General features: G+C 33.1%; 1 protein-coding gene across 1 annotated transcript in view; it reads left to right on the forward strand.

The window, feature by feature from the left end:
- Window positions 1-20553, forward strand: part of LOC132743112 (CD5 antigen-like) — a 59656-nt gene extending 39103 nt beyond the window's left edge. The window contains exon 4 of the mRNA XM_060731629.1: window positions 20382-20553. Within this exon, the coding sequence (XP_060587612.1) occupies window positions 20382-20553 (172 nt within the window). The remainder of the gene's footprint in view (window positions 1-20381) is intronic.
- The last annotated feature ends 1348 nt before the right edge of the window (window positions 20554-21901 follow it).

Consider the following 21901-nt stretch of genomic DNA (forward strand, 5'->3'; position numbering starts at 1 on the left):
TCAAAGTGTTGTCTGATCTTACCCAGTCACTCAATTTAATGTGACATCTGAAACACTCGCACACGTCTGATTTTCCGCTGTAATACAATCCGGCGCTTGCCAGTTCGTATTTATCCGGTAATATTTGTTTCGGATAGTATTCAAACGTTTTCAGTCTATTTTCGTAATATTCCATTCTACGTTAAGGGGTGCTCAGTCAGTGATGTTCATTTTGTGTATGCCGAAGCTTCGTAAAGTATTCAATTATTTTCGCGCTGTTCGATTTCTGATTGGATATTAATTTTAGAATGAGGTTATCGATCTATTTATAGTACTTTTGTCATTGCTATTTATAGTCACGTTATTTTACCAGTTTCCACAATCATTGGAGTTGCATTCTGGGCATTGTAAAGCTCCAATCTGGTTCATGTGGTCACTTTGTAAATAACAGGGCACCACTGCATCCAATTCAGGTAACACTCGTCCTATCTCTGCAACCAGTTCCTTTAAACAGGAATACTCTTTGGGTCTTAAACATATACCCTTTTTAGTTGGTACTATTTCCTGTTCTGGCTTCCAGTACTGTCTAATGTCTACACATACGCTGTTGTCGGTGATGTTACAGTAGACATTTCCTCCAACGTGGGTCCTATAGCTTTGCTTGTTTTGTAAAGCCCTGTCCACATATTCTAACTGATCTACCAGGTTTTTCCATCGCATTAACGTTAAGCTGATGCCCTTTTTTGTTGGTTTGTCATTCTGCCATTCTCTAATATCGACTCTCAGCTCGCCTTTCCATTCATTAACTTGTACATATCTTTGATTACCGATACTGAACTTGCATCTGTAGCTAGTCATGTTTATTGGTCGAGTATCAGAACTCTTATGACCAGTGTTAGTGTCTCACTGTCTTATATACAACAGAGGTCTCTCCTGATTGGTCACTTTCTTATGCATTTAATTGGCTGTCTAAAAAAACGTTTTTATTGGAAGTTATTTTTAGAATAGAACATCATTGCTAATTTTAGATAAATACACCATCAAACACGTTATATATATATAGGTGACTCCTTGTAAAGGTTTATTTTTAACATTTCAAAAGACTATTGTTAAACCATCCGTCCTTGGCAACTTTAAAGGGATAAACTTAATGGCAACTTTAAAGGGATTAACTTTGGTATCTCTATAGTCCTTTGTTAGTGTATTCGTCCCTAAATAAACACACACAAGACATTGTGGCGACTTTAAGGGGATTAACTTTAACAGTTGAATAGACTTTTGTTAAATCATCTGGTCTAAAATAAACATACGCAAGAGATTAACTTTGACATGTTAATTTTTTATTGTCCGTCATTCGCTCTTAAATAAATAGACGCTAGATACTGAGACTATGATCACGTTCGGTGCACTGGAGACCTGATCTAAATATAACTTGATGATATGATGTCGTTTGTAAAAACAGGTCCGAGCATGAGCAATAAGTACAATTACATTGATGATTGGAGTCATTTTATAACTGGACGTCTAGCAGGATACATCGTCAAAAAAGTACTATTTTCAGGTAAAATGTATTTATATTATACGTTGTTTAATGTCTTAGTTTAAAAGAAATATTTCGTTTTATATATTTATTTTTGCATCAATATAGTTCGTTTATTATATAAATTAAATTCGTGTATGAATAAATCTATATGATATTTAAATATATTTTGTAAATAGTTCTTTTTATCTGAAATTTATTTTGACATGTTATAATTATTTTTTTCACTAATATTGTTCAACAATTTATTTACTTAAACTGCTTGATAAGTTTTTACAATTTTTACTAGGGTTTGTTATTACGATATTTGAATTTTTTGTGGTTCTAAATCTTTTACGCTTTCAAAGTTGATGAGAAAGCGTTTATGCATGAGTGATTTTAATTTCAATTTCAGTCGTATTCAAAAAGAGCGGCTTAAGACATTTCATTTGATACCATACACGCCTAAGTTATGTCCAGGCGTCGTACAGAAACACGTTTTTACGCTTCAGTGATTTCAGTTCCGGCGTCGCGTAATTATCACACGTGTGGTAATATTACCACGCGTGTGATTATTACGCAGGGTCGTAATTATCATACGGTTTGGGGTAGTGCCGTGATAATCACACGGACGGTATTATATTTACACTTAATATTCTTGAATTATATATCATATTTTTCCTAAATGATTTCCGCGTCTAATGGTGTAAATTTTATTAAAAAGCTATGATTTTCCACCGCATAGGGTTATCTTAAAGTGTAAACTTAAGACAGAAAATGTTCTTTCCTAAATATCAGCGTGTAATGTTTCGATACAGACATTAATATAAATAATGCCTGATACAATTGAAAAATTATTTTTCAATTTAGGTTTCTCTGTTTTAAAATAGTTACAAAAAAGTCTGTTTCATGGATGCCCCTCCGTTTTTTTAATTTATATTAGTCCCCCTTTTTAGCTGAAATATGTTAAGTCTTATTTGTTGCGCTTTGTGTGTTTGCATGCAATTCAAGATAATAGTAAAATCCAAAATTAAATGAAATAAATAAATATAAATAACTATAAATAAATAAATAAATAAATAAATAAATAAATAAATAAATAAATAAATAAATAAATAAATAAAAGGAAGACTCGAAATGGCAAAGATCTAGTTATAGTAATGGTGTGAAAAGGGTTAAGTAATACGGAAAGCAGAGGTCCATGAAGGTGTGAATTCTTTTTTAATTGGCATGACATTTCCATAATATTAAACTTATATAAAAACCTCGTTCCGTTTTGATACACCAAAGAATGTATAATTATGCCGTCAATTAACTCATGAACCTGAAAAAAGTGTTGATCTGTATAACTTCGAGGTTATATTTGTTGATTATGAACTTTCCCGCTATAGTTTATATATTGTGTGATATTTATATATGGTTCTTAGGCTTGTTTATTATGTTCATTGCAAATGTATTATTACCTCATGTTGTCATGTTTGCATGATCTGAGTGGAATAAAGAATAGAATAGCAATGTAACTCAGAAATATGTCAGAGATATGTTTGCGAAAATATTTTCAATTAATTCAGAAATATCCATTATATATATATCATTAAAGAAGTTTTCAACAAATAAGACATCAACACTATTTCAGTAGTTTATGAAAAATAAAAAAGATTGCTTTCGTATTTCATATAATGAATATGAAATTTTCTGAATTACAACAGTTTTCACGTGAAATGTAAAAAAGGCACAATTAAGGATTCGCGCTAATTACATAATATAATATGCTATAAAAGTAAGTTAAATTCAGTATATGTTAAAACTAGCTCTTTTTATTCATCAGTGTACCTTAAGAATTTGATAACACATCTTCTAATCTTAAGATAAAGATAAATTGGTGCAGGTTGATGCTGGCTAAGTAGTCCGAAATGAAGGGGAAAACATGTAAGCCGTGATGATCACACGTACGGTCATATACTTAATCAGACATACTGGTAATACATTTTTTTTCCAAAAGTTTTTTTTCAATAATACGGCATTTTATTGATTTCTTTTTTATGACAACAAGACGACCAATCGTAATGAATAATCATAGTTTTGTTTTTGAAGTTTTTTTTTTATTACAAAGAAAATATCTTTCAATGACGATAGTACTGGTACTGACCACACTGAATGGCAATGATGATATTGGTTGTCGCCATGCAGCTCCACATAGTTATGATGACCCTCTTAGTAATTATAATAATCATTGTGTTAGTGATTATGAGAAATATTTCCACCAGTGTGATTATTACGCTACAGCTTTAATATTACCACGCTTGTGATTATTACGCGGCGGCGTAATAATCACACGGTTAGGGGTAGTGCCGTTAGAATCACACGTACGGTCTTAGATTTACTCCAAAATAGTTAAATCATACACCATTTTATTTTAAAATGAATTCCGCATCTAATAGTATAATTTTTGTGAGAATTAAGTAATTTTCTAACACACGGGAGTGTTTTAAAAAACATGTATTGTAGCGTGATAAGCCGTGATAATCGCAGCATGGTTTTATATTTAACCAAACATACTAGAATTAATAATATTGTTTACTAAAATGAATTGTGCCAAATAATTGTCCTTTTTTACATATATGTTTGTTATCCAACATACAGGAGCATCTTGAAAAAAGTAATTGCAGGGAATTTGAAAAAAGCGTCTATTCATAATTTTTGTTTTATTTTTTCTTACATAAATTATACTTGTTCATGTCGAAAGATTTTATGATAAAGAAATATTTTTACCTGGATTGAAATTATCAATGTAATATCCGGTTGTTTATATGCATAATACGTATTGGTGTCAATTCTCTTAAAATCGCTAGGCGTGAAAGTTAACATTATGCACTAAAACACGAAACATACTGTTTGAAAATGATTGAAGTGTTCGCCATTTCTTATATCAGTTTATTGACAAATATGGGTATTGATAATTTTTGTAAACAAGCACATTATGTATCGCCTAAATCTTTTACCACCTGATAAATCTCTTATTAGCATAATAGCGTCGCGATTTGTGGGTGTATAGATACTGGAAAAGGCAAACTTTTTGTTTTTAGTTTTTTTTTTCAACAATCCGTGAATTCCATTTGAGAACATTGAATACACACATTCACATCCAACAGGTTAAGTATAGGACAAAACACAGTTGTGATTAGAGTGATAAATGGGCAACGGTAAAAATATATGTAAAAATGAGCCAAAATTGTTTAATATCAGAATAATTGATTATTGACAAAGTTACGTCCCCTTTATAAAACTACCTCATTAAATAACTGCTCACGAGTGTATTTTTTATTTAGACTGTATACATATATAAAGTTATATTTATATATTTAATGCTTGGAACATATTAATACATACGTAAAAGGGAAGGGAGTTCAATGAGAAGGTTATTGTTATATATTTAAGGTCACGGGGTTCTACTGACTATTCAAGCAACGTTGACACAAATTTTACAATTTGAATTTTCAACTGTGTTCAATTTATAAAGTGGTTCGGTTCTGTGACCAGCGAGTGATTATTGTGCGGCGGCGTAATAAGGGCACGGTCATGGGTAGTACCGTGATAATCACAGACACGACTTTATAATTAATCAGTTTTATCCGAATGATAAATGATGATTATTTTATTCTAAAACCAGTTCTGCGTTTAATGGTATTTCTTTTTAGAATTCTACTATTTGTATTACCACGCTTCGTTATATAATCACACGGTTGGTAGTAGTGCCGTGATAATCACACGTACGGTCTTATATACACTCCAAATAACACGAAATAATTTTAAATTATATAGATCTATACCATTTTATTCCAAAATAAATTCCGCATCCAATGGTATAACTTTTGTGCGAATGCTATGTTTGCCCAAAACGCGGGAATGTATTAAAAAACCCCATTTTACTGGAATTTTCATGAGTCGTCATTTTCATATGAATACATATAATTGTGTTTTATTTTTCTGGTATATAGTTTATAAATAAAAAAAAACTTAAAAAGCCACCAGACGTTAAAAAATATTTGATTAAGTGCAGTTTGATAAAGTGATCAAGATTATATTCTAAATCAAAGCACTGCAAGCACTGAGGTATACATTTGCTTGACATTACGGCACACTGTCTTGCATAAGGATTTTTCAGAAAATCATCATAAATTACTGTTCAGGAACAATAGATATTTTATTAAATAACAAGAATTTGTAACAGAAGTACCAGCGCCCCCCCCCCCCCCCTCGCCTCGGGGGAGTTTTATATGAAGCATAAAATTATGCTGTTTCAAAAGACTGAGGTATGGATCTTAGGACTTTCAGTCCAAAATTATGATCAATGCTAGATCTGCAAATGCTACAATAAATTTATTAAAGAAATAAAATGAATGTTAAGCTTTGACCTCTAAGTGTGACCTTGACCTTGGAGGTAGGGTGCAGGTGTTGTGCATGATATATATTATTACTTTAACCACTTGTACCAAGTATTTTCAAAATCCCTTGGACTATGGTGAATATATAGATGGGACACAAAATGTACCCTCTAACAGACTATGTTAATCTTTGACCTCCAAGTGTGACCTTGGAGGTAGGAATCCATGTTTTTGGGCCTGACATATCGTCTTATTATTGTGATTAATTGTGCAAAGTATTTTTAAAATCCTTGATCTATTGAAAAAGTAATGGACTGGACACAAAATATACCCTATAACCACTATGTAAATCTTTGACCTCTACATGTGACCTTGACCTTCGAGGTAGGGACACTTGTGTTATGCATGACATGTCATCTTATCATTGTGACTATTTGTGCCAAGTATTTTCAAAATCCTTTGATCTATGAAGAAGTTATGGACGGAACACAAAATATACCATATAACAGACTGTTGACTTTTGACCTCTAAGTGTGCCCTTGACCTTGGAGGTAGGGGTGCAGGTGTTGTACTTGACATATCCTCTTATTATTGTGACTATTTTTGCCAAGTTATTTCAAAATCCCTTGAACTATGAAGAAGTTCTAGATTGGACACAATATCTACCCTTTAACAGACTATGTTAACTTTTGACCTCGAAATGTGACTTTGACCTTGGAGGTAGGAATGCAGGTGTTGCGCATGACACATCGTCTTATTATAGTGACTATTTGTGCCAAGTATTTTCAAAATCCTTTGTTATATGAAAAAGTGATGGACCGGACACAAAATATACCCTTTAACAGACTATAATAATCTTTGACCTCCAAGTGTGACCTTGACCTTGAAGGTAGGTGACCAATTGTTGCGCATGACACATTGTCTCATTATTGTGAACAATTATGGCAAGTATTTACAAAATCCCTTCAAAGGTAACAAAGTTATAGCCCAGACACGACATATACCCTCAAAAAGACAATGTTGCCCTTGAATGAGCAAGTGCGATCTTGACCCTGGAGGTAGGGGTCTGGTTGTTGTCCTGACACATCGTCTTATTATAACAAACATTTGTGCCAAGTTATTTTAAATTCCTTTGATAAATGACAAAGTTATGGACCGAACACGAAATATACCCTGTAACAGACTATGTTAATCTTTGACCTCCATGTGTGACCTTGACCTTGGAGGTAGGTGACCGGTTGTTACGCATGACACATCTTCTCATTATTGTGAGTAATTGTGGCAAATATTTACTTAATCCCTTCAAAAATAAAAAAGGTTATGGACCGGACACGACATATACCCTCAAATAGAAAATGTTGACCTTAATTGAGCAAGTGCGACCGTGACCCTGGACGTAGAAGTCTGGTTGGTGCGCATGACACATTGTCTTATGATAACAAACATTTGTGCCAAGTTATTTCAGATTCATTTAATAAATGACAAAGTTATGGACCTCACACGAAAGTGTGACAGACGGACAGACAGACGGATGGAGCATATTTCTATATCCCCCTATTTTCTTGGAAAAAGGCGGGGGACAAAAAGGAAAAAGGCGGGGGACAAAAATGTAAATGTAATCATTTTCGAGGGATTACAATCCACGAGGGTTTTTCAGTGCTCTGCCTGGATCGACCGGGGCTCTGCCTGGGTTAGTTGGGAATTACCGTGGTGCTGCCGTGGTTAGTCAAACTGTGACCGCAACAATAATTTCACCCCGGATTTCCCGTATCATCCCAATAACTTATTGCGGTGGTCCTGGGCTCTCCTGGGAGTAAGCAGCTTAAAACTCACTGGTGAGGAGTTATTTAAGGGCTTTTTTCATTGGAACACTTAATTGACTAAGTGAATTGACCACCATAAGCTTCATATTGGACCCTTACAGTGATTTTTTTACAAACTCATCATTGTGGGTCCTAGGACTCGCTGGGCTATAAATCTATGAGTCCTAAAATTTAGCCGACAAATCCAAGTTACAAGGCTTAATATTGCTTTAGTGAAATGAAAGGTATATTAACAATGGAATGAAGAAAAAATGAATTTGATTTCTACATTAATTACAGTGCTTCTGATACTGAAATTATTCAAAACTGTCAAATAAATTTAATAAGTTTTTTTCAATTAATTTAGTTTTAGATTAATCAAAACTTCATTTTCCTTAATATTTTTATGCTTATCTATAGTATAGCACATTATTATTTCTATTGTATAGAAGATTTGCAGACCTAGAATATGATTGACATAACTTGAACACAATTTGGTATTTATTACCAAATTCCTGTCAGACAAGACTCCCTACTCAAAAAAAGTATGCATCCAAAAGATGCACATTATTTGAAACTTTGCATCCACAGCAAATTCAATGAGTTCTGGTCTCAGGATGCAGAGGTAAAAAAATCACTGCCCTTAAGGTAACTGAGAAATAGTGCAACCTGACTGGAGCTCAAACCTGTCATGCATTGAATACCATTGCACAGCTCTACCAACTGAGATATAAAGTTTCTTAATTACATTTCTTCTCCCCTTATTATAATATTGAACAGCTTAATATACTGTGACATCATTACCATATTAAAAATTTTGCACAATTTATTTCTTGAATAACAGAGTATACATATATATAACCTATATATCACATTTTGCACCAAATATCACAGGGTAAGAAAAATGTGCCGTTTGACCGGGATCCTCATACGGCAAAAGTTCATGGCAATTTCTTTTGGGTTTAAGGTTTTACTTCTTTTTAAGGGATGTAACTCATGTTTACTAATTTGTTTGTTCTTATCTGTCTTTCTTAGTCATTATGTATATTTTATAACAAAAATATATTTTTTATATTTATAAATTGAATAGAATAAGATGGAAAATTTACCAGTTTAAGAAGTTCATCAAATAGATGGAGGTCCAGGAATGATGAATATGCATAGAAATATTATTTTTAGACTGGCTTTATAAAACTTATAAACTTTATAAAGTTTTTCTATTTGTTGCAGCTAGTAATTTTATATTTATTCATTTAAGTTAAGATTTCATCATAAAGATCTTCAGGACTCAATAAACATTTTTTTTGTGGTTTCAGGGGAAAATAAAATAATATTTATGCCAAATGAAAGCCATGATGATGCCCATGGCTAAATGATTCAAAAATATAAACTGAATAAACCATTCATGGGACTTTAAATCAGAAAAAAACTCAAAGATGAATGAGTAAATGTATTTATTTAAATTTATTATTTTAAATTTGAACATAACTTGGTAAATTTCAAAACATCAACAAAAAATATGTTAAGAGAGAACTGTTTAAAATGATATTTTAATTCCAGTGTAATTATTAATTTTAATGACTTTGATTTGTTAAAAAATCTGAGTTTTGTTAGTTAAATATATTTCATAACAGTCACAACTTTCTGGAAACATATTTTTGTGTGTATAATAATAGAGTAAAACACATTATTTTGGGACTTTTGAGAAAACTCTAGATAAAGTGTTTTAAAAGGGGGAGAATTTTTTAGCTGAATTTCCCGGTTTTTCTTTGATATTTTAAAAAGTTGTAGTTTGGGGCCATTTCAGATGCAACCCTGGGTCCTAAAACGTTTGGTTTCCCCTTTTGTAAGTTTTTTTTGAAAAAATTTTTTCATGGTTTAAAAATGGGTCTTACTATCTCAAAGATCCTTTGGGAACATTAAATCCCAAAATGTTTTTAAATTTTAAAAACAGATCACCTCCCTATTTGGAAAAAGATTTCCATTTACTTAAAATTTTCATTTATTTTTATAAAGTAACAAAACTTTTCTTTAAGGTTTTTTTTAAAACATACTTTTTTTGTTTTTGAAAAATAGGAAATTTTGTTTCCGTGGGTTATAACTGTTCACTGTTTTAAAGGGGGGAAAATTTTGTAAGTGGCCATATAGCTCAGTCAGTAAAGTTATGGTATGGTACTTTGAGGGTCCCGGGTTCAAATCCCGGTCAGGCTGCAAATATTTTATCACCCCGTTACAATTGGCGCCCAACTTGTTGCCTTGACTGCATATAGCTAAGAGTTAATTCACATAGCTCTGTATTACCGACAAACTTCAATATAGTGGAGAAGTAATTATAATGGTTCAGAACTGTTCACTATTTAGAGGAGTGATGTGTAAGCAGCTTAATAGCTCAGACCATAGAGCTGTAGTAAGGTATTCTGAGTGTCCCGGGTTTTAGTCCTGTTCAGGCTGCACATTTTTCTCACCGTGTTACAAAATTACCAATTGGTAGGACTTTAATTAAGAGTCTTTTGATAATCCTAAATATAATATATTTAATCAGACTGGACTAAAATTATTAAGTTTTTATATGCATTAAACATTTTTAATTTTGTTGCATATAATTATACAAATTGATTAACTTGTATGAGTGATATTGGTGGGGTGACAATAAAAAAACCATATGTTCATGTATACATAGAAAACAACTGTTGAATAATAGAAATTAAAAGGTAAATTTATTTACAGAATGATGTTGTTCCTGCAGAATTTTCACCAGAGGTCCGGTTTGTAAAATTTCAACAAAGGGTAAAATACATATTTCAGGGGGTGTCCCTGGCCGAGTGGTTAAGGTTGTTGACTTCAAATCACTTGCCCCTCACCGCTGTGGGTTCGAATCCCGACAGGGACTTTGGATTCTTTCATGTGAGGAAGCTATCCAGCTAGCTTACGGAATGTCGGTATTTCTACTCAGGTGCCCATTCGTGCCTGAAATATGCACGGAAGGGCACCTGAGGTCTTCCTCCACCAGTAAAGCTGGAACCTCGCGATATGACCTATACTGTGTCAATGTGACATAAAACCCAAAACAAACAAGCAAACATATTTCAGTGTGTACATGTATTTGGTATCGTTGACCTAGTGGTTAAGGTGTCTGCCTTCATTTTAGTGTGAGGTTGAAGGTTCAAGCCCCCACAGGGAAGGAAAATGAAGTATGAATGTTTATATTGGGACTCGTTCCTAAAAAGCCGCTTCTTGAGCTGCTAGGTAGTTAAAATGAATGGTTATCAATTTATATCCGCCTTGCGCCTGGCATAGTGATAGGAGTTGGGAGGTACAATTGGTATGCAAGCAATTTATAGGTGTCTCATAAGTCAGAAATGGCTGGCCCTTACAGTAGTGGTGACACTATAATAAACAAGACCTTTCCTCAATACCTTTTATTTGGTATTTAACTTGTTAACAAAAAAAGGCAAGTCCTTGATGTAATACTATATTTATTTGTCACGGTTCAGGGAAGAAAATGTGTAAGCCCCTGGATAGCTCAGTAAGTAAGAGCTGTGGTATGGTATTCCAAGGGTCCTAGGTATGAGTCCCGGTCGGGCTCACATTCTTCTCACCCTCTGACATTTGGTACCATTTGATATAGCCCAGAGTTAAATTCACATTGCTTTGTAACCTGAGAAATTTGAGGATGAATTAAATATAGCAGGAAAGTATCTCAATAGCATTTAGGGGAGAAAATGTATATGAGGCCGGATAGCTCATTCGGTAGAGCCGTGGTATGGTATTCGAGGGTCCTAGGTTCGAGTCCCGATCAGGCTGCACAATATTTTTTTTGTTTTGTTGCTTACTTCACTTCACTTTCTTCGCCCCCTTGACTGCAACAGAACAAAATAATGAAAAATAGAGAGTCATCGATGGGTCACGCACAGGTGACAGTATGATTTAACGCCAAATTTAAGGCGATTCTACGCTAAATATGGGGCAACAAAATGATTTTTTGTTGTCACGGTTCAGAACTGTTCACTATTTAGGGGAGATGATGTGTAAGCGACTTGATAACTCAGGTGGTAGAGATGCTGTACAGTATTTCGGGGGTCCTAGGTTTGAGTTCCGGTCAGACTGCACATTTTTCTCACCCTGTGACACTTGGCACCCAACAGGGGACCGTGACTGAATATAGCTCAGAGTTTAATTAACATTTCTCTGTAACTAAGAAAATTCGAGGATGAACTTAAATATAGCAGGGGAGTATGTCACGGTTCAGAACTGTTCACTATTTAGGAGAAATGATTTGAAAGCGGCCGGATAGCTAATATGAATAAGAGCCGCAGTACAGTATTCCGAGGGTCCCGGGTTCAAGTTCCGGTCAGGCTGCACATTTTTCTCACTCTGTGACACTTGGCACCCAACAGGGTACCATGACTGAATATTGCTCAAAGTTTAATTTACATTTGAGCCGCGTCACGATAAAACCATCATAATGGGTTTGCGACCAGCATGAATCCAGACCAGCCTGCGCACCCGCGCAGTCTGATCATGATCCATGCTGTTCGCTATCAGTTTCTGAACTTGTTATAGGGTTTGCAAGCGAACAGCATGGATCCTGATCAGACTGCACGGATGAGCATGCTGGTCTGGATCCATGCTGGTCGCAAACCCATTATGTTGGTTTTGTCGTGACGCGGCTCATTTCTCTGTAACTCTGTGAAATTGGAGGATGAATTTCAATATAGCAGGGGAGTATGTCATGGTTCAGAACTGTTCACTATTTAACGGAGATGATGTGTAAGCGGCCGGATAGCTGAGTCGATAGAGCCATGGTACAGTATTCTGAGGTCCCGGGTTCGAGTTCCATTCAGGCTGCAGATTTTTCTCACCCTGTGACACTTGGTGCCAAACAGGGGACCGTGACTGAATATAGCTCAGAGTTTATATTTATTTTTCTGTTACAAACTCTGTGAAATTCAAGGATGAATTTAAATATAGCAGGGGTCAGAATTATTCACTATTTTGGGGAGATGATGTGTATTTTAGCGCCAAGATAGCTAAGTCGGTAGAGCAGTGATATGGTATTCCAAGGGTCCCAGGTTCGATTCCTGCTCGGGCTGCACATTTTTCTCAACCATTGACACGTTGCGCCCAATAGGGGACCGTGACTGAATAATAATTAGCTCAGAATTTAATTTACATTTCTCTGTAACTCTGTGAAATTCGAGGAAGAATTTCAATGTAACAGGGGAGTATGTCACAGTTCAGAAGTGTTCACTATTTAGGGTCCCCGGTTCGAGTTCCAGTCAAGCTGCACATTTCTCTCACCATATGACACATGGAAAAAAATGTGTCCCCGCTCATCATTTTATCTTTTTTGTGTTTGCGGTTGAAGGGCCTATATTCACAAAATACTGAAAAAGGTGTGAGACCATAGTTAAGTGATCCTCTATTGGCAAAAAGGCAGATGACTTAAATGCAGTAAAGCTGTGGAGTTCCATTGTTAATTTGAATTGTTATTTTTGTCTAAATAATTTGTTGAGTTGGGAAAACGTTTTTTTAATATTTTGATATCAAAGTTAATGCAATATAATGACGCATGCGTACTTAATCAGTTAAAAGAAAGTATATAGATCACATTTTAACAGAATTTGTCCGCCATTTTGAAAAACGGCCGAAGGATACAAGCCGCTTTAAATCGTGTTATTTATATTTATGGCGTTTGTTGATTAAAAACAATCATTGAATTGTGAATATTAAAATATCTGACAAGTTATTAGACCTTTATTCTTAAGAATAAATGTGTATGGTAATGAATGACAAGTTTTAAATTTATAGTACCCTTTCGGGCAACATTTTCGGGTAATTTGACCTAGTTTTCGGAGAAATTGGCCATTTTCAACTACAGTTTAAGATTAGTTCTAGCCAATTTAGAATTAAAACAATGGACAAGAAACAAAGTTTAACACCCTGACAAGTTTTAAAAGCATTTATTTTTATTAATTTAATACTTTTAGAACCTTGCAGGTTTTTATGCTCCCCGAAAAATTTCGGGAGAGTATATACTCGGCGCCTTGTCCGTCCGTCCGTCTGTCCGTCCGTCCGTCCGTCTGTCCGTCCGTTTTCTTGTCCGGAGCATAACTTGAAAACCCTTGGAGATAATTTGTTTAAACTTCATACAGTGGTAGAGGGCATTGAGGGGGAGTGCAGTGTTAAAGAACCATAACTCTATTTTGCCCGGTTTTTGAATTATCTCCCCTTATAGAAAAATCTTGTCCGGGGCATAACTCTAAAACTATAACAGATATCAACATGAAACTTTGTAGGTGAATAGATCTTAATGGGTAGATGTGCAGTGCATAAGACCAATAACTCTTTATGTCCTAATTTTGGAGTTATTGCCCTTTGTTTATTTCAACAATTTCAACTTTGTCCGGAACATAACTCTAAAACTATAAGAGATATCAAGATGAAACATTGTAGGCAGATAGATCTCATAAAGTAGAAGTGTAATGCAAAAGAACCATAACTCTGTTAAGCCACATTTTTGAATTATCTCCCCTTATAGAAAAATCTTGTCCGGGGCATAACTCTAAAACTATAAGAGATATCAACATGAAACTTTGAAGGTGAATAGATCTTAATAGGTAGATGTGCAGTGCATAAGAACAATTACTCTTTTTGTCCTAATTTTGGAGTAATTGCCCTTTGTTAATTTTAACACTGAACTTTGTCCGGAACATAACTCTAAATTTATAAGAGATATCAAGATGAAACATTGTAGGTAGATAGATCTCATTGAGTAGAAGTGCAGTGCAAAAAACCATAACTCTGTTAAGCCCATTTTTTTAATTATCTCCCCTTTTAGAAAAATCTTGTACTGGACATAGCTGTATAACTATAAGAGATATCAACATGAAATTTTGTAGGTAGATGTATCTCAATGGGTAGATGTGCAGTGCACGAGAATCATAACTCTGCCTTGCCTAATTCTGGAGTTATTGCCATTTGTTTATTTTTACTTTTTGAATTTGTCCGGAACATAACTCGGAAACCATAAGAGATATCAACAAGAAACTTTGTAAGTTGATAGATAACAGTAATTAGAAGTGCAGTGGAAAGAACAGTAACTCTGCCTTTCCTAATTTTTGAATTATTGCACTTTGAACTTTTTCCAGGGCCATAACTCTGAAACTACAAGAGGTGTACTTTCCTGTGTCCAAAACCTATTTGGGGAGCATCACCCGGCTCAAACCGGGGTCTTGTTTTAAAAATGCCCTACGAAAGATGCAAAATTTGGCGATTTAGCTCAATTTTACGCATATATTCTGGAGAAAATAAATACTGTCAGAATATTCAAATACATACACCGAAATAGTTGTTCTATGCAGAAGATTTATACCAATTTTCACAGCGCTTTGTTTGTTTATAAAGTTACAGGCAAGTTTTAAAAAACATGTGTAAACCGTGGTAAAATTACGCCCGTGTAATTATTACGCGACACCGGTCCAATGGCTTTTTGAAAAGCGTCAGGTAACAGGTGTGGTAAAATGCTTTTCAACGATACCAACCACGTGTATATTCGGTCAAGTGATAACAAAGAAATTGATTTTGAAATTTTCGTGACGTCACTTCCGGTGTCTTTAAATTAGAATTACTCGAAAACGGTAAAAGATAGACTCATAAAACTATATATTTTCTTAATCATCGCGACGAGACTGATCAATTGGTAAAAAGTTCTAACGTTTTTATTGACTTTCGCAATTTAGGGTTTAAAATCGCTCTTGCGTCATAACTTTAAAACGGCTGAAAATCGAATCGAAAACCCCGGGTCAAAACGAAAGGTTTTGGTTCATTCTATCTTATAACGATTTTATCTCAAAAAATTTGAGCGTAAACGGTTGCCAAAACGATGATAAACCGTTTCGTAGCTTAATTTCTTTCAATGGAAATGCTCAGACATATACATAAGTGTATTATAAATTTCATTCAAAATCAGTATACAACTTTCGTATACATAAGTGTATTATAAATTTCATTCAAAATCAATTTACAACTTTCGTATAAAAAAAGAAATGTGAAGTGTTCATAAAAATCACAAAATTTGACCAGTTGCTAAGGGCAACCATCAGTTGACCGTAGCTTGCACTTAAAAGGAACCTAATTAAGGGGGTACAATATATGAAGTGTTCTTCAATACATGTAAAATATGTTAATGCATGCGTAGCAATTTCTGGGGTTTTTTTACGCGCTGTACCCTAGAAGGCGATTTCATGTTTATTGATAGAGTATTTCAAACAGAAGCAGCAATTGCTATCATATATTATTGAGTTACCAAAATGTTTTCAAACATATCGTCTTCTAAATTAAATATAAAAAATCTATATTTAGTCACGAAGGATAAAGGGTTTTGTTCAAAATAGTTCCGCCAGGTATTGTGAATCTACACTGAGCGACGCTGGTACTTGACTGTCGCTGCGTTTGAAAGGATAATTAATTCTTTTCATTTTTTGTGTTGGTCAATAATGAAAAACTATATTAAGTTGCGAAAGACAAAGGGTTTTTGTTCAACATAGTTCCGCTAGGTATTATGAGTCTAGACTGAGCGTTGACTGTACTTAATGCCCAATGCTTTTTCTTTCATTGACACCTACGTGGGGCTGATGAAAAAGCTCCTGGTGATTGTAAAATACCGCGACTAAAAATAGTTCGGCACATGCGCAGTCTACAAGGACTGTTGGAGAGTAAACAAGTTATATTTTCAGATATTAAATGTATAAATATAATTTATTTTGAACATATTAAAAACTATTTATATTTTTTTAATTTAACTATTTTATCAATTAAAATGTTAAGCGCGTATCTATTTACAGACACTTCTTTTATCTGTAATGATGGTAATTATCTCTCCGTCTAGGACCGAGGACCTGACCTACAATGTCCGCGATTCAAGTCCTAGATCGTGTATACGAATCAGCTCCATATACTTCCGGGAGATTAAAAATAAATTTCTAAAAATAGAGAGATGATAACATTCTAAAAATAGAACGATGATGTTATTCTAAATATAGAATCCAATATGGCGCCGCGCATGCGCAGTCGTGATCCCAAACCGGCCCCTATACTACTTACAATTTAAAATCCCATGCAGATGTCTGATAAATTTATTTAGATCCTATCTCTAAGATTATCATTGTGCTGACACGCGTGGTCAATCAAACTTATGTTAAGAAACGAAATATATACCGCTGTGCACAAATTTAAAACTTTCATGATGTTGTGTTAACTGGCCGAAAAACTTAATTAATCAAAACTGAATTGAAATATCAGGTAGAAAAAAAAGCAGTTAGAAAACTATAAACCACGGATTTATATTACAGGGATCGGACACTCCCAGTTAACCCTATATAAATGCTTAAATATCTTGTCGTGCACCCGATAAAGGTACATCGATCGATAATCTACCGGCGCTAAGCGTAAATGCCCGTTCGCAACGGATACATACTTTACAAAATACCACATAGCTTTTCCATTTATTATCCGATTTTGTAATTGAAAGTTTATTTTGAAGAAAAATACTTATTTAAATCAAAATCTAATTTATTTTAAAGGTATAGTTTATTTGTCCGCAACTGTGATTTAAAAAAATAACTTGACGAAATCTGCGGTAAATTTACATTTTTTATATAAAAAGCAGGTATTTGAAATTAATTATTATGGACACGTAATAAATTCAATTTCAAAATAAAAAAGAAGCCGATGTAAGTTATTCACAGTTGATCAAAGATGCAATATTTAAGATTTATTGGGTTATGTAGTCAAATTTATTAACGTACAATTGTTTTACGGGTAATGTATTGCGGGCTTTACAATTCGCACAACACGTGAAGAAAATATTCATTTTTTTAGTACAAAATATTGCCGAGATTTTAATATTGCCATATTCATACAATTATAATTTATATCATTATTATCTGTCGGTGAAGTTAAGTAGACAACCATCGTAACAGTAAAGTAGGCCCTACTCTCGTGTAGCTGTCTCGATTCCGGCCTTTTTAATGTCACTCGCATATTTTGATTATTCATTTTATTTGAATGCCTGTAGAAAGATATTTCTGATATTTTTTAATGTAACACTAGAAACACAATAAAAATCTTTACAGTTTGAGTCAGTATTATGCGAAATAAAAGTAGCTGTTGATTATTTTTTACACATCGGCACGGATTTATATTGTAATATAAATCCGTGACATCGCTTAAATGTCTTTGAAGTTTAATTACTTTTGAAGGGGGTTAATTACCAGGTAATAAGTGATAATTGAAATACTTTATTTTCAAACTTTCATTACAAGGTTGCATGTGATAATTGCAACAATCAATCTTCAAAAACAAATAGAATTTGAATGTATATTTTGTATGTGCGCGGTCTTAAACTACAGTCCATTGTATGTGTAATAAGAAAATGATTCTGAAGATGATAGATATAAATACAATGTAAATCTATTTTCTTTATTAAATGTTATAAATGAAATTGAAAATATACAAATCCTTTCGTTGAAAAAAAATGTAAATAAACATATAACAAATAAATCATTTGACGGGAATTGTGAAGGATAACTATGAAAAATTCTGTGTCAACATAAAAAATAATGTTATGAAACAGCTGTTCTGTATGCCAATAAAAGTTTCTTCCTTGCCAATATAATGAATTCATCTATGTATGAAGGCTTTTTTTTCAATGATCTGAAAATATATTTAATACACTAATTAGTAGAATACTACATTTATACTAATATTCAGGGAATCAAATAAAAGATGCTCAAATCATTTGGAAATAATTCACAGAAAAAAAGACAAATTTCAAACATGAATTTCTTTAAAAGTTTTTAAGCAATCAAGAAACTTTTTTTGCATTGCAACCATTAAACCATGTAGAAATTAACTATCTTAATCTGAATCGCGGTAATAATTTGTGCTTGAAGTTAAAGGGCGTCAAAGTGTAGAGAGTACGCCTAAACAATAGACGAATATTTTTTTTAAATTAGGTACTATTTTAACTCAGCGTTGCAGCGTTCTATCGGAATATTTTCATATATTAATATTTTAGCGACACAAAATAATACTGTATAAATACATTAATATGTGTAAAAATTTTCACAAAGCTGCCATAACAAAACATACTCTTGTGAAAATCGGTCATATTTCGCACTCCGCGCGTTCCACCATCTCTCATTCTGTCCACTTTTATCTGATATGCGATTCCGCGCATGCGCGCGACGAGATTTTAAGCTAAACGATAGTGTCCGATCCTTGTAATATAAATCCGTGTATAGACTTATTATTTGAATTGTAACATGTTTTATCATTTAATGAAATAAACAAATGAGAAAATAAGTCTCGCATTTATTGAACGTTTTTTTTTTTTTAAAAAAAGATAGAAATAAATGTCTTCAAATGAATTGCTGTTCTTCATAAAAAGCAGTGTATTCATGCATAAAGATCACTATGAAGTATAAGATGCCTAATTGTTGACACTCTTCTTTCGGTCGCATATTCATTTACAGATAAGAAAAGGAGTTTATATGGTTTAGAATGGTATCTTAATAATTTTAGAATGCCCTTGTGATAGATGACACATTCAAATGAGTTTTTCCATTCCAAACCTTTCTATTTGATCCAAACTGTAAGATAACAGTTTCATTTACCGCAAGTCTTTTATACTTGTATCATCTTTGCGCTAAATTAATACATGCGTTTATTAAATATGTGTTCATATTTCAAAAAAGGCTTGTCCATGGCCTTATTTGTTGTTTATTCCAAACCATCGTTCTTTCTTGATAAAGCCAGCTGGAGTGGATTTTGTTTATCTTTTTATCTATTCATTTCTTTTGCATCAAGTATTCACTAAAGTTTAGTTTTACGTATAAAGTTTAAGATGACGTTTAAAATTTGTTAGTTAAACTTAAATGATGTCTTAAAAATCATTACAAAGTGTTTGAACAATTAACGAAAGCCAATGCTTGGAAAAAGAATCGTGTTTCTATTTTAAAATACTCATTGACCAATTGATTGGTTTTTTTTAAATACTAAATTTAAATGTTTTTGTTTTGCGTAACAATGATATAGATTCGTCATTAATTGATAAATTATATTGTAAAGCGGTTCAGTTCTTCTGAGTACAGACAGACAAATGGTTGTCTTTATGGGACAGAATATTTAAGAAATGTAGTTTATCATCAAACATGATATTTACATTTCCGTAACGATGAAATGTTTCATTATTGATTTTGAATTTAGTTTCTTTGTAAAATTTCAATAACTGTCTTGCAGTTAAACATCCTAGGTTTATAAAGCTGACAAAATGACAGCAACAACTAATTCATTTTTTTTTCAAAACCAAACTTGCTAATACTTAACTACAACATCAAGTATAGCGGTGCTCTTTGGAGTTCCGACAGATAAAACCGTATTTGTTTCATATATAGCATGTAATGCAGATATGCAAAGACAAAGAACGATGGTTGAAATAGGCTCTTGCTGGACTTTTCTAGTATACATGTATTTAATAGAATTAATACAACTTTCAAAACGTGTTTGTCTTAAACAATCTAAATTAAATGATAACGGCAAATAATCTCCTGTTTGATCCTCATAAAATTGCTTGAACTTACACTGCTCATTGATCAGATAGCATGTTAAGATTTTTTGATGTTATCATTTAAGTGCTGATCCTAAAGTATTCACAGATGCTTACTTTGGTCGTGGAACATTACCAACACTATTAGACGAGGTACAATGTACGGGATCTGAAACAAGCTTGTTTCAATGTCCGCATATAGGTCGGAATGACGATAATTGTGGTAACCATGAAGATGTTGGTATATTATGTAAATAAGGTAATATTATTTTTGTTATTGTTTCTGAAATACAAAATTCGTACAATAATCATGTTGAAGTTTTTCAAATAAAACCTTCAATTTGTATGATAAAGCATGATAAATTTCTTTTAATTAACATAAAAAGAATAATTGTTCTCATTCATGTGAGAATGGATGTGGCATGTATAATCAGAGCACACAATGTTTATAACAAAATTTAAGTTTTGTTTAAAACAAGTGTACTTCTTTAATTTACCTTTTCAAATATTTTTATCGTCAGTACAGAATGCGTTTATATTTATAGTTATGAAGAATTTTCCCAGGTAAAATCAAGTTAAACGGTTGTAAGTTCTATGACCATTATATAGCGGCTCAGATTTTATCACAGACAATCATTCATACATGGCCGTCAAGAAGACTGCCAATAGTGGATAAACTATTTACTTGAAATAAGCCGTATGTTTTAACCGTTACTGATTTTATATTTTCTTTACAGCTGAATGCAAATGCAAAAAGGGATAGCTAGAAAGGTACCGGGTCATCTTTATTCAATTGTTGTTTAAAAAAGGATTAAAGACTGTTTTCTTTATCTAAACATTTTTCTTCTCCAAAGCGATATTACTGTTCAACGTTCCGAGCATTTATGGAAAAGAAGTAAATACGAAGACTTGATATTTCATTTAATTCACAAGTTTACATATTTTCTTCAAATTTTGATAAAATACTTTATAATTAGCAAACATATATTTCTATATGTCATTATGTGCTACAAATGTTGCGAATTGATAACAAGCACAAAACAAGCGAAACATATATAACTTTCCTGGACTTATGTACTGTAATGCACAAATTTAGTGTTGTTTTACATATATTAATGAATTGATGGTGTTTAATCAATCAAAAGTGTTCAACGTGCATCCGAAGGTCTTCTCCAAATAATGTTTGATTTTTTTTATTTAAAATTATTATTTTTGTTCTGATTTTAACATGATTCTTTTACCATCAGTGTTATTTAGAATAGAGTACACGCATACGATTGATAAGTATTGGTAAGCAACAATATTGTATATTTTTACATTAAAAAAGAAAATGTAGCAGGTTACAAAAGATGTCATCATTTTCAGTTAGTAATGCTGCATTATCAAATTTCCAAAAAAAAAGATAGTATCTAAGAAAAAGAATGTATTTAGAATGATTTGTAGAGAATAACTGTTTTGTTCTTTTAAGTCAAATGCTTGATATTAAATACCAAATGTATGTTACGTGGTTCAATATACTATTAGACATATACAAAATATGATATAACATTATTTAAAAAAAAAATTGTTTGAAATGTTATTTTTCTATACACATGTCACATGATAA

This window comes from Ruditapes philippinarum, unplaced genomic scaffold (genome assembly GCF_026571515.1).
Source record: "Ruditapes philippinarum isolate M1 unplaced genomic scaffold, ASM2657151v2 ctg981_1_1_1_1, whole genome shotgun sequence".
NCBI lineage: Eukaryota > Metazoa > Mollusca > Bivalvia > Venerida > Veneridae > Ruditapes > Ruditapes philippinarum.